General features: G+C 35.1%; 3 protein-coding genes across 4 annotated transcripts in view; 1 reads left to right on the top strand and 2 right to left on the bottom strand.

The window, feature by feature from the left end:
• Positions 1-855, top strand: part of LOC102604570 (protein CHROMATIN REMODELING 20) — a 60,687-nt gene extending 59,832 nt beyond the window's left edge. For both annotated transcript variants that reach the window (XM_006340405.2, XM_006340404.2), the window contains exon 25: positions 149-855. In XM_006340405.2, coding sequence (XP_006340467.1) covers positions 149-566 — 418 coding nt within the window. In that variant the 3' untranslated portion in view covers positions 567-855. The remainder of the gene's footprint in view (positions 1-148) is intronic.
• A 456-nt stretch (positions 856-1,311) lies between these two features.
• Positions 1,312-4,320, bottom strand: LOC102604240 (uncharacterized). Its single transcript, XM_006340403.2, has 2 exons — positions 3,828-4,320; positions 1,312-3,039 (listed from the first exon to the last, which is right to left on the bottom strand). The coding sequence occupies exons 1-2, from the start codon at positions 3,931-3,933 to the stop codon at positions 1,457-1,459; spliced, it is 1,689 nt and encodes a 562-aa protein (XP_006340465.1). The 5' UTR covers positions 3,934-4,320; the 3' UTR covers positions 1,312-1,456.
• A 7,397-nt stretch (positions 4,321-11,717) lies between these two features.
• Positions 11,718-12,686, bottom strand: LOC107058279 (uncharacterized). Its single transcript, XM_015303810.1, has one exon. The coding sequence runs from the start codon at positions 12,684-12,686 to the stop codon at positions 11,718-11,720; it is 969 nt and encodes a 322-aa protein (XP_015159296.1).
• Positions 12,687-14,733: the final 2,047 nt, after the last annotated feature.

Raw genomic sequence — 14,733 nt, 5'->3', positions numbered from 1 at the left:
AGGATATCTAACTTATGATTGGCTTATATGTCAAAAGCCAATCCAAACAGACTCTTAGTTTGTTGGGGAAACTCATTTTAGTTGTTAAATTATTATTTACTTTATCAATAGAAGAACAATGTTTTTAAGAATTTAGTTATTTCTTCAGGTGGATTGCGAATTATCATGAACATGAAAGTCTCCTGCAAGAGAATGAAGATGAAAAACTATCAAAAGAAGAGCAGGAAATGGCGTGGGAAGTGTACCGCAGATCTATTGAATGGGAAGAGAGGCGAGTTTCGCCTGATGAACCTGTTGCGCAGCAGCGTGTCTCTACCACTGAATCATTGTCAAAGCAAAAGCCAGTGATTCCCAGGGCCACCATTTTTCCGCCAGAGGACAGTAATCTTGTATTTTCAGTGGGGAGCTCAAGATGCCGTTTGGTGCATAGGAAGTGCACAAAGCTATCACATTTGCTTACACTTAGAAGTCAAGGCACAAAGTGGGGCTGCAGCACTGTTTGCGGGGAGTGTGCTCAAGAGATAAGGTGGGAGGGAGTTAACAAGGATGGTAGATCAACAAAGTGATGCCATCCATGTATTTATATTATAGTACAGTTCCTTTTGGGGTGATTCAATATACTGCGAGGGACTTGGTAAACATTCAGTTTTAGGTTTCAGCCATGACTTGAGAAACAATATACTCGTTTTGGGGTAGGGTAGATGGAAATGCTCTTCTGAGACTTGGCTCTTTGTAAAGTGAAACTCTTGTCATCAGTTGTATTTTGAAATACAGAGGAGGAATATCTCGTTTGTCTGAACTAGCTTAACTGCTATATCATATTGCAAAAAAGGAAAATCCCTCTTTTTTCTGCTAGATGCCATAAATATTGTCCAAGATTTACAATTCGGTTATTTGTGACTTCCTTATGTGAACTCTAAAAGTGCATCCAGAACATACTGTCTGATTAGTTGTGCATATTTTTTTTATATTTATATATATATAAAGGGAGACTTCTTATTCTAATTTCAGTGTTGCTGTATGTTAAAAAAAATAATCTCGAGAGGTGACTAGAAAGATGTCTCTTAGGGGTTGTTTGAAATAATGCATGCATTGACCAAATGCATGTATTACTAGTACCTTATTTGGTATATCTTTTCTGCCTATAATTAGTTATACACTCTTTATCATTTATTGAGAAATGTTCCAAGAGGATTTAATACAAGCATTATTTTGGTTAAATACCCAATTGCTTCTCAAAACCTTTTTTACATTTTTGCAAACATTATTAATACACTCTATTTCGCATTATTTTTATACACGCTATCAAACGCACCCTGATTTGTTGAACATGTATACATACTGTGGATCATGGAAAATTTATGATTGTTGTTTCAGTTTGCATAGAATTGGCTAATCAATCAGTACGAGGTGGGATTAGACCAATTCATAGGGGTGAGCAGCTATGCCAGACCACCTACCATCTTTCATCCCCCAACCAATTGTCCTTTTCCTTTGGTCCTGTTGGCCCTGCTTCACCATAAAGTTCAGTTGGAAATAGCTCAATGAGACTCTCCACTGAAAATCTCATGAAAAAAGGAAGATGCTTGATTATTTTTTCCACTTCTGATCTCCCGTTGTATATGATGGTTGGACCCCATTCCCTCATATACTGCAACCATGGTGGTTCTGCAACAACTCCCTCTCCAAGGTACTCGGCAGCTACAATTTGATATTTGCTGCTAGAGTCCACATAGTATTTGCTACGGGCACAATCGTTTCTCAGTCCAAACCCGAGTTTAGAAGAGCCTTGAAGATAGCAGCCAGGATGTGGGAAACTCGCGTGGCCATTTCTTGATGCATATACAATTGGCTTGTTACCCTCGATGAACTCCAACTTGCAGGCATCTACCCATTCACCACCACTATGTTCAGAGAAATACACACTCCAGAGCTCACCAGAAAAGTTGCTGATACGGAGTGTGTAGTGCTCCCAATCACCGACATGCTCTCCTACTTTATTCAAAGTAAAACTCAACAATCCAATCTTGACAATAGCCGGTCCATTGAAAGGACAGAATATCCACATTGCAATATCTGTGAAGGTTCCTCCTAAAGATGGTTTAACATGAACATAGAGCTCTGCACTCTCAATGTTCCCACATTTGACACTGGTTCTATTTGCATCATCTTTATTTGGCAAATCAAGCCAATATTGACCATCGTTTAACCCTCCTGCAGGCAAGTTTGAGCCTTTTGAGTTGATGACTGTACCATTATTCCTTCCATCTTTGTAAAGGAGAGCTCCATTCATGAAGAACCATGGAACTGAGGAAGGCAAATAAATCTCATCTGGATGGAGATACATTGTTGGTCCATAGTGCTTGATGAGGGCATGTATCTGCTCAAGATTGGGCATTGCGTGTAGAGAAGAGTCGAGATTTTTCAAGCATGCAATATCAAGCTCATCTCCAGAACTGAAGCTTGTACTACCGAAGAACGTCCCAGCAGAAACCCCTGCACAAAGCATGCCCCTCTTGCAGGGTCTAGTTTTCCAAACTTGAAATTGTTTCCTTTGGAAAAAAGAATCTGAACTAAACATCATTTCAGAGGCCTCACAATTTTCCGTCAGGTCAGCTCGGACACATCTAACTTCATCAGGATCAGGTTCATTAGGCTCAACAGAAGCCAAACATCCTATCGATTTATAACCAACCGGTGCATTTGGCATCCAAATATAACCGCCTCCATTGTATTGTGAGTCTGAACTCCAAATTAAAGTGTAACTCAGAGGTTTTTGAAGGGCCGGAAGTTTTGAAGCTGAATCTTGGACATCAGATAAGTCTTTGGCAGCAAGAACATAGCCAGTTATATGCTCACCATCTGGCTGACAGTAGTGACCAAGGATATAATATCCTTTTGGAATTCCATCTGGCTTATAAAACGAAACACAATTTGATTTTCCAAACGATGAGCCGCAACCCCAAATTTTCTTAAATTTGGTGATTTGAACAACTTCAATTTCCCCTAAACATATTCTTCCTGTTCCAAAACCTTTTCCTACAAAACAACATATGTCACTAGCAAACTGAGCTTCTATTCAGTATGCCTCTTTTTTCTCAATTCACATACATCCCACAAACAAGGCAAAATACTAAACAAGGCATGACACAACATTCTGAATAAGAAACAGTAACTACAACAAAATAATATGATAAGCAATGTGCGAGGAACAATAAATAGAAACAGAAATCGAAATAGCTCTATCTAAATTTAGTTAAATTTGAAAGCTCTCAGAAAATCTAACATTTCAAGCCTGCAGATTTGAACAGTTAAACAGTCACAACTCCCATTCCCAGCCATACAGTTGACCAAGTTCATGAATTTCCAAGAATAGAACACCATATTTGACCAGGTTCATGAGTTTCCAAGAATAGAACACCATATTTGACCAAGTATTAAACAAAAAGTCAGCAGGAAATTCCAAAAAAAAAAAAAATCTTTTGTCCAAGAATCTTCTTTCCAATAAGGTTTTTAAGAGGAAAAAAAGAAAAAATTCTGCTCCATGAAGCAGAAATTTTTCTTAGTAAGAAGTAGTAATTTCATTTTGTTGACCCTTTTGATCATAATTCATAAATAAGCATAACATACAGAAGTACACAGGAATTGAGTTCAATTAAAGAAATAAAAAAAAAGAAACCATATATATTAATTTCTTCTTCAAACAATAACTGATGTTTCATCATATTCAACATGCACTGCAGACAGACACAAAAACAGGGCTTTTATGAAAGAGAACAACAAAAATTGAGAAAAATACAAAAACAAGAAATTTGAAGAAGACATACCTTGAGGCCATTTAGGAAGGGGTAAAGGCAAAGAAAATTTCTTTGATTCAACAACAGGGTAATAATCACATAAATTGTCCCAACACCAACACTCCCTCCCTAACATATTTCTTGTTTTTTTTTCCTCCCTCTTTCCAATTACAACACAAAAAATTGACAAACTTCAAAACCCACAAAAATATTATCAAGAATTTGATCTCAGCTTATCAAGATCACATAAAAATGATAGATGGGAGGTGGGGTTGGTCAGTATAGCAGTCAAATGGAAAATGAAATTGCTTGACAAACAAAACAAGAAAGAGAGATTTTTTTCTGGTGAAGAGGTTGAGTAAGAAGAGATCAAAGTATATATTTACAAGTTAGGGGCTGCTGCTGCTGCTTTATTATTATATTATATCAATAATATAAGGAGAAAAAGTAAAGTTGTTCTACTTGACATTGTTTGACATTGCTTTGTACCTCAAAGGAGGTGGCTGTAGCCAGGTTTGGGTCCCTGGGGATCGGTGGGGTTCTAACTTATTTATTTATTTTTAACTTTATAAAATGTCTTTAGTTCACTTTCTTTGTACTTATCAACAAAAACAAATATTTATACATCAATGTGTACTAGTTCATAAACATGTGTGTTGTACATATATTTTATGTTAATTTTAACGTTAATGTTTTAAAATGATATAAACAATATTGAAGTATATATGTGATGAAAATCGTAGGAGAAAAATATATTTGTGAATTAATGAATGATTTGTTACAATTTGTTTACCGACTCTTTCTTGTAGTTATACTTTAAATTTCGTTGAATTTCAAACTTATTCAACTGTCGTAAATCACACTTGAGATTTTTTAAGAAGAAGAAGAGTGGAAAACTTAAAAAAATTAGAGTTTAAAAATGAAAGGAAACTCCTCTTATTTATAGCTAACAAATGATAATATGAATAGACGTTAATAGTGTCTTATTATAAAAGTCGCACTCTTTCGAAAAAGTCACAACCCTTCGAAAAAGTCATAAGTTCATACTTTTAAGATAGTATATCTATAGATATCGATTATAAATAAATATTTTTTTATATATGAATTTCTAAATGAATGATTTTTTTTTTGGAAAAAGGACAAATATACCCCGAACTATCGTAAATGATATGCATATACCCTCCGTCATACTTTTGGGACATTGATGCCCTTGCCATCCAAAAACTAGAGCATATATACCCTTTATACTAATGGACATACACGTGTCATAATCTTATCCACTGATCCGATATTTATTAAAATCGAATCGACGGATAAGATTGCGCCACGTGTCCCTATTTAGCCTTCCGTTAGAGTGAAAGGCATATATGCTCTAGTTTTTGGACGGGAGGGGCACCAATGTCCCAAAAGTATGACGAATGGTATATGCATACCATTTACGATAGTTCAGGGTATATTTTTCATTTTTCCCCTTTTTATTTAATTATAGTCTATAGTCTAACTTTATCTTTAATAGCTAAAATCACCACATTACTCCCTTATTTCTCTCCTTCTCCATCCAATCTCATTGACATCATTTAAATTTGGTTGGAAACGCTTTCTTTGACGGTAGTTTGTCTTCGGTGAGCAACATATTTTATTTTAGTAGTCATTAAGTTTAAATTATAGTGAACATAAGTTAACCATTGAAAGCATTTGGTGTTCTATCCGGTGGCTAACACTGACGCCATCAACGATGACTCTAGCAACAAGTCTTGGTTGTGATTCACTGTAGATTCTTATTAGTGAAGAACTCAGAGGAGTTGGATGAACTGTATGATGGTTTTTTTAAAGATTAATTGGTTGAAGCTACTGGTAGTTTGGCGGTGAAGAGCTCAGCACAACTTCAAATCAAGAAAAATATTCAATAATCAGAATCAACAGGCCGGTACCAATAGTTTTAGAATCTGCATAAAAATGATGCGGTAAAAGTAGTATGAGTAAGTACGAAAATATGAATATTCAGTAGGTGGTATCATAAGTTGACGGAATAGGAACTAATTACTACTATATCATAAGAACTATGCTAAGAATCATCAAGTCAATGCAACAACCAAATAATTTTAAATGTTAAGTATAAGAAACTAACCAAAATCATCTGTTAAGTAAAACTAAAGCACAATAAAGATCAATATTAAGAAATATAAAGCAAAGCAAGAAATCATATGCAGTACTACAAAGCAATAGCCAATAATCCTACCTTTATACACCCCCTCCAAAGTGGCATGGTTGAAGGTGGGGCTTGTGGAGGGCTCGCTAGGCTCATATATAGTTCCATGGACTCATCAATTTATCCTAGATATTATCAATAATCAAATCCATCAAAACTATTTCCTATGACATAAATGTTCTTCAATCGTTGTTTTCATAGTAATAACCTTGTGATCCATGAGAATCATGCAATATGTATGTATCATCACAAAAAATTGCTTTTAAAACTATTCTAATAGACCATCAACTCTTACAAATATGTTGTAACACAAGAAAAAAGAGTAAAACACAACAAGTACACCTTTCACGTAAAATAATATCTATCATTTATATTCTAAACTAGATTTTACGATACGCGTTCATTACTCTAAATATCTAGTCCCATCAATATTCAATACGTCCAACTCATAACATGATTTATACCATAACTTATTACCCAAAACAAGTCTAAAGGATCAGTACATAACCTGCCCCGAATGTTGGGCAAATGCGTCGTGATGAACCCTTATCAATAACTTTCCCTCTCAAATCATATTATTAGGCTCCCAAACGATAAAAATCATACACAACATTATAATATGAATCCACGCATACCCATATTGTAATATAAAAGTTTGGGTGAAAAATTAAGTCAAAAAGTCAACTCCAAACCTTTAGGTCAAACTAAAATTTGTTTTCGAAATCACTTTATACCTATAAGGTAAGGAACTCAAATTTGAAATTTCCCCAAAAATTAATAGAGTTTGAGCCCTTCTCAAATTCTCAAATTTTGTTACTCATACGCGATTAAGTAATGAAATAAGTAACAAATCAATGGGGAAACATCAAGTAGAAAGTGAGAATCCTACCTTAGCGAAGAAATATCAAAATAGTTTCTAAAATCTCCCAAAATTGAGCTCTCTACCTCCGAAAATTGAAATAAGAAGTCTAAGATCAAAATGAGATTTAATTTTGTCCAGGTACTAGTAACTCTTCACGAACATGAAGCTCTATCACAAATGCAGACCTAGTGACTTTACCTAGAATATTTTCAAAGATGAGGCCCATACCCAAAACATGAAGCATACAACCAAACCCTTCTCAGTGCATGCGATCCCACCAAATGACTTCAAAGTCCAAGGAATTTCTATCATGCCCTGAGACAAATTACTTACTAGAGCCCTCTGAAATCAAGGAGACAGATTAGTTGCATCAATTTCAGAGGGAACCTCATTACTTGTGGAATTCCTCTAAATGGCGGTACGCTTTGGAGGCATGATTTAAAATACGGGAACACACGAATTAGAAGAAAACTTTTAGAGTTAAATTCTATCGCACAAACTAGAATATGAAAGAATGTTGGTATTTCCTAATATCCTATAGCCTCCCTATTATAGATGTGGTGCGCATCACACCCATAAGAAGGAATCTACCAGACAAACTTCATAGACATCTTAGGACACTTAAACTATGTTCTCTGATATCAAATTTATCACGCACCGAGCTTATATCCTGACCGACACCCAGAATCATTTCTTGTTTCAAGCGAACCCTTGACGTAACTTACTGCTAAACTAGAAGACCGGATAACTTATGCGGAAGCTATATAAAAGATGAACATCATAATTATTTAACACAAACATAGATCATCTCAACAACTTTATCTAAAACTCTGAAAAGTCAAAATAATAATAATAATGACTAAATTTGAAAATATCTAAAAACCACGACTCGACTAACTCGTCTACCTTGTCTATGAAGCCTTTAATAACCCGAGGATAGGTGCCAGAACAACAACCATACTCTACTAGCTAAGTATCGAATAAATTAGTTAAATTAGAACCCTCCAAAAGCAAAGAGGTCTCACCAAATATTGATGAAATTTTTTTTAGTGAAACGCCTGTTGCCGATCCTAAATACCTAAATCTAAATTATTTAAAGATGCAACGCCAAATGACGCTAGTACATGAAATGTAAGGTATGCAAAATAGCTGAATGATACAACTATTAAACTGAACTGAAAGAGTAAGTTTGAAGGTAGACTGTAAAATAATCAACTGAAAAGTAAAGCATGCATGTTTATTTTATCAACCGAGCTTTACAACTAAATATGTATGCATTAGTAGCAAGTACTAAAATTAATGTAATTTACTTTTTTTGGGGAGTTTCTTTAACTGACAATTATCACGTGAGCTTGTGATGATACAATATCTTGCCCATGTTGCAAGAGTCATCCTGCACCTTCTTAGGGCAAAGGACGAATTTAACTAATGGATCTGATCTTTGTGCCCTTAATAGAGGCTTTATGAGGAGTTACCTGAATCAATGACACAATCCTATCATACGCTGGCAATACAATTACAGGGTTTGGATTATGTAACCCTTACCTAACTCATTGCTCAATACTACTCCCAAAATAATAATGCTCAACAACTATATGATGTCCCATTTAGGGAAAGTCTCACTTTAGGGAAAAACTGATAATCTATATCTTGAGTTAATACTAAAAAATGTTTCTTTATAATTTTACTGCACTTCCTTTAAAAGACTATGATTTTATGAAAAACCGATTGTACCTTCTCGAGACTAAGATATGCTTTCTTTAAAGCTAACTATGCTTTTGTTTTTGAAAATAATGCACTTGAAGCAATTCATGCTTTCTTGAAACTCTTAATGAAAATAATGCTTTCAGACTTGAAATCACTTTACTCATGAAAACCATTCATAAGAGATAGTATGTCAAGGTTTTCAGATAACTCTCAGCTAAAAATGATTTATGTGGTATTTAAACATGAACAACAATCAAAGATCATTAATAATATGAAGTAGTGAAATTTTTATAATCAAATCAAGAATCAATAATTGGAATATAGAGAGAATTTTGAATATATTGAACTTTGGGGGTAAATACCCTAGTTTTGATCTTACTAGTTGAAACCATAGATGTAGGTTGTAAGGAAAAACTTAATATCTTAGTGATAGCCTTACATGCCGTAGAGAACAAGAGTTCTTGAAGAAATCTTGATTCAGAAATTTGAAACCTTAAGTTTGTTCTTCTTGACTCTTGCTCTAAGCTTGGGAAGAAAGATACGAAAGTATTCTGAGGTAATACTATGATATAATCTCCAAATAGGTACTAAAATATGGAGGTTTAGGCATAGGGAGAATGAGAAAATACTGAAATAACTCCAATAAAAAGTTGTCGGAACTTTTCACGAGGCCTAACCACGGTCCATGGTTGGATCTATGGTCATGGATTATATCCGTGAAATTTGAGCCTTTGAAGTTCATTCTACGATCCCTAATCACGACCTGTGGTTTGATATATGAGCGGTAGTTTGAATCCATGAAAATTAGGCATGAAAACAAGTTTCAAAACTTCATTCTACGGGCCCAAATTATGTCCCGTAGATGGGTTCATGAAATCCAACCAAAAATTCAGTTTCAGAAGTTGATTTCATGAGCTTGAATTATGGGCTGTACTTTGTTTCACGGACCATAAAGTTGACTTGTAAAGGTCAGTTCTGGTATATTGGGAGTGTCTCTAGTAAAACAGTCGTACTATTTTACTCCAAGTTCATATTGATGTTAACTTAGTGATGTTGGAAAGAAGACTCACGTACCTTTAATTTGATAGGCCAGGAGTCAGCTAACTATTTATACTCATAAATATATGATTGTTTGAAGTTGACCCTTGCATTAACTAATGTGAAATACTTAGCCGGTGCAAAGGTTTTGAACTCAACTCAGGCATAACGAAGATGTATCGCGACTTGGAAAGCAATACTGGTAGAGTGGTATAAGGAGAGATATTGCGGACTATGTGTCCCGTTGCTTGTGTTTCCATAAGGTGACAGTCGAGTATTTGAGGCCTGTTGGTGAGTTATAGAGATTGCCCATTTCAGGTGAAAATGGGAGCTCATCACCATGGATTTTGTCTTGTGGTTGCCTCAAACATTTTTATAGTTGTGGATAGTATTTGGGTCATCGGGGATTGATTGACCAAGTTAACTCACTTTCTTCCTGTTTAGACTTCTTTTAGCCCCAAGAGGCTAGATCTTGTTTATATTCGGGAGGTAGTTTGTCTCCATGGGGTGCATGTGTCTATTATCTTAGATAGGGGTTCTCGATTCACTTCTAGCTTAGAGGACCTTTCAAAAAGAGTACTTGGGTACCCGAGTTAGCATAATCTTTCATCTGCACACCGACGTGTAGTTAGAACGTACTATTCAAGTTTTGGATGATTTTTGCGGGTCTGTGTATTGGATTTTAAAGGGCAGTGGGACCAGTTCTTAGCCTTAGTGGAGTTTGCATATAACGACAACTGCCACTCAAATATTTAAATGGTCTATTTGAGGTCTTATACGGTGCTCTCTGGTTGGTTGGTTTGAGGCTTCACAACCTAGGGCTTAGGCCGCGTGACACTGACTTGCTTCAGGAGGCTTTGGACATCATTCAATGGTGATATCATGAATTCTTGATGCATGAGCTGTTTTGGGTTGATTTAAAATTCAGATTGTGCCCATTTTGTGGGCACAAGTTCCTTGAACTGAATGGGGCAAATTGATAGAGCCAATTTTGGGATTCCTTGCTCGGGTCTTACAATGCTATTTTTGATTCGTTATTAGTTCTATCTTTAGTTATTGTGAATTAGGTGTCAAAACATATTTTTTTGATGTCGTGATTATTTATTTGATAGCGTGACAACGATTGATGGTGTTTCAAAAAGGTAGAGCTTTGGTTTAGTCGATTTTGGAGTGTGCGTGATCGCTTTCGAGTTAGGTTACGACTTACTAATCTTAGACTAGCGTGTGTTGGTATTTGCATACTTTCTAGCTAGTTTTGATAGGGTTCTTAGCATGATTCATATCGAGTTGATAGAAATCATGTCTTATCCTTATTTTCGGGTAATTTCTGGGAAATTAAGCATGTCTACCTTGGAACCAAACATACAGTCACAATATGGCACAGTACTACTATTTGGAGCAAACATACAGTCACAAAGAAACTATCTTGTCCTATTGTTTATATTTATGTCATTTCTCATTTCCACTGTTATTCTTCTATTATGTTATTTATCTTTCTGCTATTTTAAGGTTTCTGCCCAATATGCTCATTACTTGTCGTTCCGGGATAGAGGTTAGCTTACCTACCAATGAGTTTTGGTAGGTGCCATTACGACTCGAGTTTTTGGATCGTGACACTTGCAAAATGTAGACACTCAAATGGACTCTATTTTCGAAAATAACTTTTTGTGTTATAATGTTTCAAGGATCAGATTATATATTTATTTAATTAATTAAATGAGGTTTTTCAATTAGTTAATAACAAAGATATTAATGTAATTTAACTTTCATGTTAAGAAAATCATGCTTTTAATGAGTTAAATTAAGGAAAGGGAAAAAGGAGATCAAAGTATAAAGAACTTTGTATGCTAGTAGAAATTCAAAGATATCACTATTTATGGTAAAATAATTCATCATTGAATTCTATATTATAAATTGTAACCTATAAACAAACTAATATATACGTATGGGTATTATGTCTAGAGAGACTTTTACTTTTTTTTTTTCATTCCTTCTATTATATGTTGGTACAATTTACGAAATTTCATCGTTATGAATACTCTAAACCATTTTGACATTGGCAGAAGAATCAGAATTACTCTCAACAAAAATTAAAAATGAATAATTATATGTAAAATCTGTGTAAGTTATCATCATAATGGTTATTATTATTATAAGGAAGGCTCTTATGGCGTTCAAGTTTCTTGTCTTTCTTCTTGTTGGGGCTTTTTGATCCACAAATAAGTTTGAATTCAAAACCATATGCTTTGCCAAAACATGAAAATAATCCTCCTCCATCCGAATCATGTCTTCTTCTTCGCGATTTCTTTTTAATCTCAACGTGTTCTTGCACGTGAACTTGATCATCTGAGCCCCATGTCAAGCTTTTTGATCGCATCGATTGGATTTCTTCATCTTTTTCACCTTGTATAGTCCAATTTTCAAATATACAACTTCCATAATCTATTCCTTCCCCTGTTTGATATAATCCTTTCTTCATATCCTCTGCTACAATTGATGGTATAGGTTGCACCCCTGAGCAAAATGACACTACTGTTGGTGTACTTCTCATTTTTTGATTTGGAGATAATAAATCTGAATCGCTATTAGACATTAAACGTTTACTACATAAACGTAGTAACATTCCCCTATTTTGATTTTTTTTGATATCCTGATCATGAGTATTCTTGGTAATTTCTTCTTCATATAGCGTGTCATGACCTTTAGAAATAGTCGAGGTATTGTCATTCTTTTCATCATAACAATTTCTTCTTTCATCTTTTGATGATGAAACTTCGGTTGTACATATTGAGGTGCTCAATTCACTCCCAGAACAGAGGATTTCTGGAGGGCTAGTGTCAATTAATTGAACACTAATATGAAGGAGCCCTTGTAAATGACCACTTGGACGACGAATATGAAGCGTAGTTGATCTGATGGTTGGATTATTGGATGAAAGAGGAGGGAAAAAACTATTTATCATAAGGTGTGTTGTGCCAATAGGGAGATCGCGTAACCATGCAACATTGTAGATCTCAAACATTACTGAAGCTGATTCTGAATTAAGAAACTTGTCATCCACACGAAAAACCATCTTATAATTCCATGTAGGGTTTGTTTTACCTTGATGATCCACCCTAGTTGTTAATCTATGGTCATTATGTATATATGCAACTGCAAAGGTGCGTAACATTTTCGACACGGGAGGAAGGTCTTGGGCAGAAATCACAATGATCTCTAAGATCTTGAAAGGAGGTTGAATGAACATTTTGGCTAGAATTCAACAATCTCCTCGTCGTCACGATATGAATGAAGAAGGAGAATGAGAATGCATAATAATTTAGCGGTCTGATTTTACCTCAAAGCAAAGGGGAATTTACCTTATTTTGTTACTAGTTGAAATTGGGAAGGTAGAGAGACCAATGTTTGTAAGGTTGATGTTTTCATGTTTTTTTCTGCCACAAGTTTCTGATAGGTACTTAGTACATGTGTGGTTACATTCATTTTTTTGGGAATAAATATTTAGCTAAAAACTTAATATGCTTTGGTGTTATCAAATTAATGAATGCAAAAATTATAGTGAATTTAACCACTAAGATTAAGTTACTTAATTTGATACTTTGATATAAATCATTAATAAATATTTAGTCAATCTTAACTGTTTTATGAAGCATTTTGGACCACTATTACCAAATGGTGGGCACAGAAGAAGATTCTTGGAACTCAACGTTGTTTGGGAAAAAGGATGGCACAGATGGAGTGTTGGATCATTTTTAATAGTACTATAAATTATCTTATTAAAATATGATCTATTCAATTTGTTTAAACGAATTGGTGTAAAAATTTTATGGGGTATTTTAGTTTTGCTGCCCTATATATGTAATATTTTCTGTAAGATTTTTTTTTACGAATACCCGGTGATAGAAAATTTCACAGCAAAGCACATGCGTTTTTTTCTTGTCACAATTAAAAAATCGGATGTGATGACACCTATCTTATCCCACCTAGAGAGGTTAGCTTTTGTGGAAATAAGAAAAGAAAACAAAGAATTAAGAAACACTACTCAGAATTTATAAATATAAATATACCCTTCCCCAAAACCTGGTATCACGTGTACAAGTCACTAGATAATAATATAGATTCAATGAAAGTACAAGTCTGAATGTCTTCAGTTCTATAATAGAATAAAGACATAATGTAAGGTATGTGATATCTGCTAGAGCAACTAGCAACTACCTCGCGTACTCCTAAGTGCAAGCCTCAAACAGTGATGCAGGAAGGTGATCAGGATGAAATGGGCCGTAACCTACACAAGTGTAGAAAAGCGAGGGAGTGAGTACATAAACAACAAAGGCCCTCAACAAGTATCCCTAACCCTAAAAAAACTGATGATGAACACCCTAACCCTAACACATCATCCAAACCTCCAAAATACTACAACCTACATATAGAAATCATAATTCAATCCATCCTAGCAGATACAATAGTAATAAAGGTTGTAGCGCAATAGAAGTAATTGAGCAAATAAGTAACACCATATGATTTCCAACAATGACACTAACGGGGAAAGGGAAGCTCAGGTAGCACTTACAAGAGAAATCAATCAATGTTAACAATAAATCACTCACAGACAGTACAATCAATGATAATGAAGTGCAATTGCAATGCAAATGTCATAGAGAATATTGCATGTCTGTCCTACCGATACACACTCGCTGCTCAGAGGATAGTCGGGACCCATGCGGTACATATAAGTCCATACACCTACCCCGGCGCAGAGAACATCGCTCGAATTCATATCTGCATTCATCCTCGGTGCGGGGCATGTCCCTCGAAGTCACATCCTCTTGTCTTTCTTTTCAGATAACTTCTTCAATTTCTCATAGTGTCATTTCATATAAGAGTTTCATCACAATTACAAGTATGTAAGATCATATGCATAATGAGAGGATGACAATTTCACTCAATAAATCAACAACATCACTCATGGGCATCGCACGAATAAGGAAATCATAATATCCATCAAAGCCACTCACGGGCATAATATACAGTGATGACTCAAACAAGTGCAATTAACCCACATGGTTGACTCTAGTTTTCGGGTGGGTACTCGTCACATTATCCACACACACACACTCCCA

Source organism: Solanum tuberosum, unplaced genomic scaffold, assembly GCF_000226075.1.
Source record: "Solanum tuberosum cultivar DM 1-3 516 R44 unplaced genomic scaffold, SolTub_3.0 scf00018, whole genome shotgun sequence".
Lineage (NCBI taxonomy): Eukaryota > Viridiplantae > Streptophyta > Magnoliopsida > Solanales > Solanaceae > Solanum > Solanum tuberosum.
The sequence above is the reverse complement of the archived record's forward strand: the minus strand, read 5'-3'. Positions and strand labels throughout refer to the sequence as shown.

Bases quoted from the DNA above. Each gene is read 5' to 3' on its own strand.
- LOC102604240 (XM_006340403.2), bottom strand. From the start codon at position 3,933: ATGTTAGGGAGGGAGTGTTGGTGTTGGGACAATTTATGTGATTATTAC. The intron at 3,040-3,827 runs GTATGTCTTCTT...GTTGTTTTGTAG, and splicing joins CCTTCCTAAATGGCCTCAAG to GAAAAGGTTTTGGAACAGGA.
- LOC107058279 (XM_015303810.1), bottom strand. From the start codon at position 12,686: ATGGTTTTTCGTGTGGATGACAAGTTTCTTAATTCAGAATCAGCTTCA.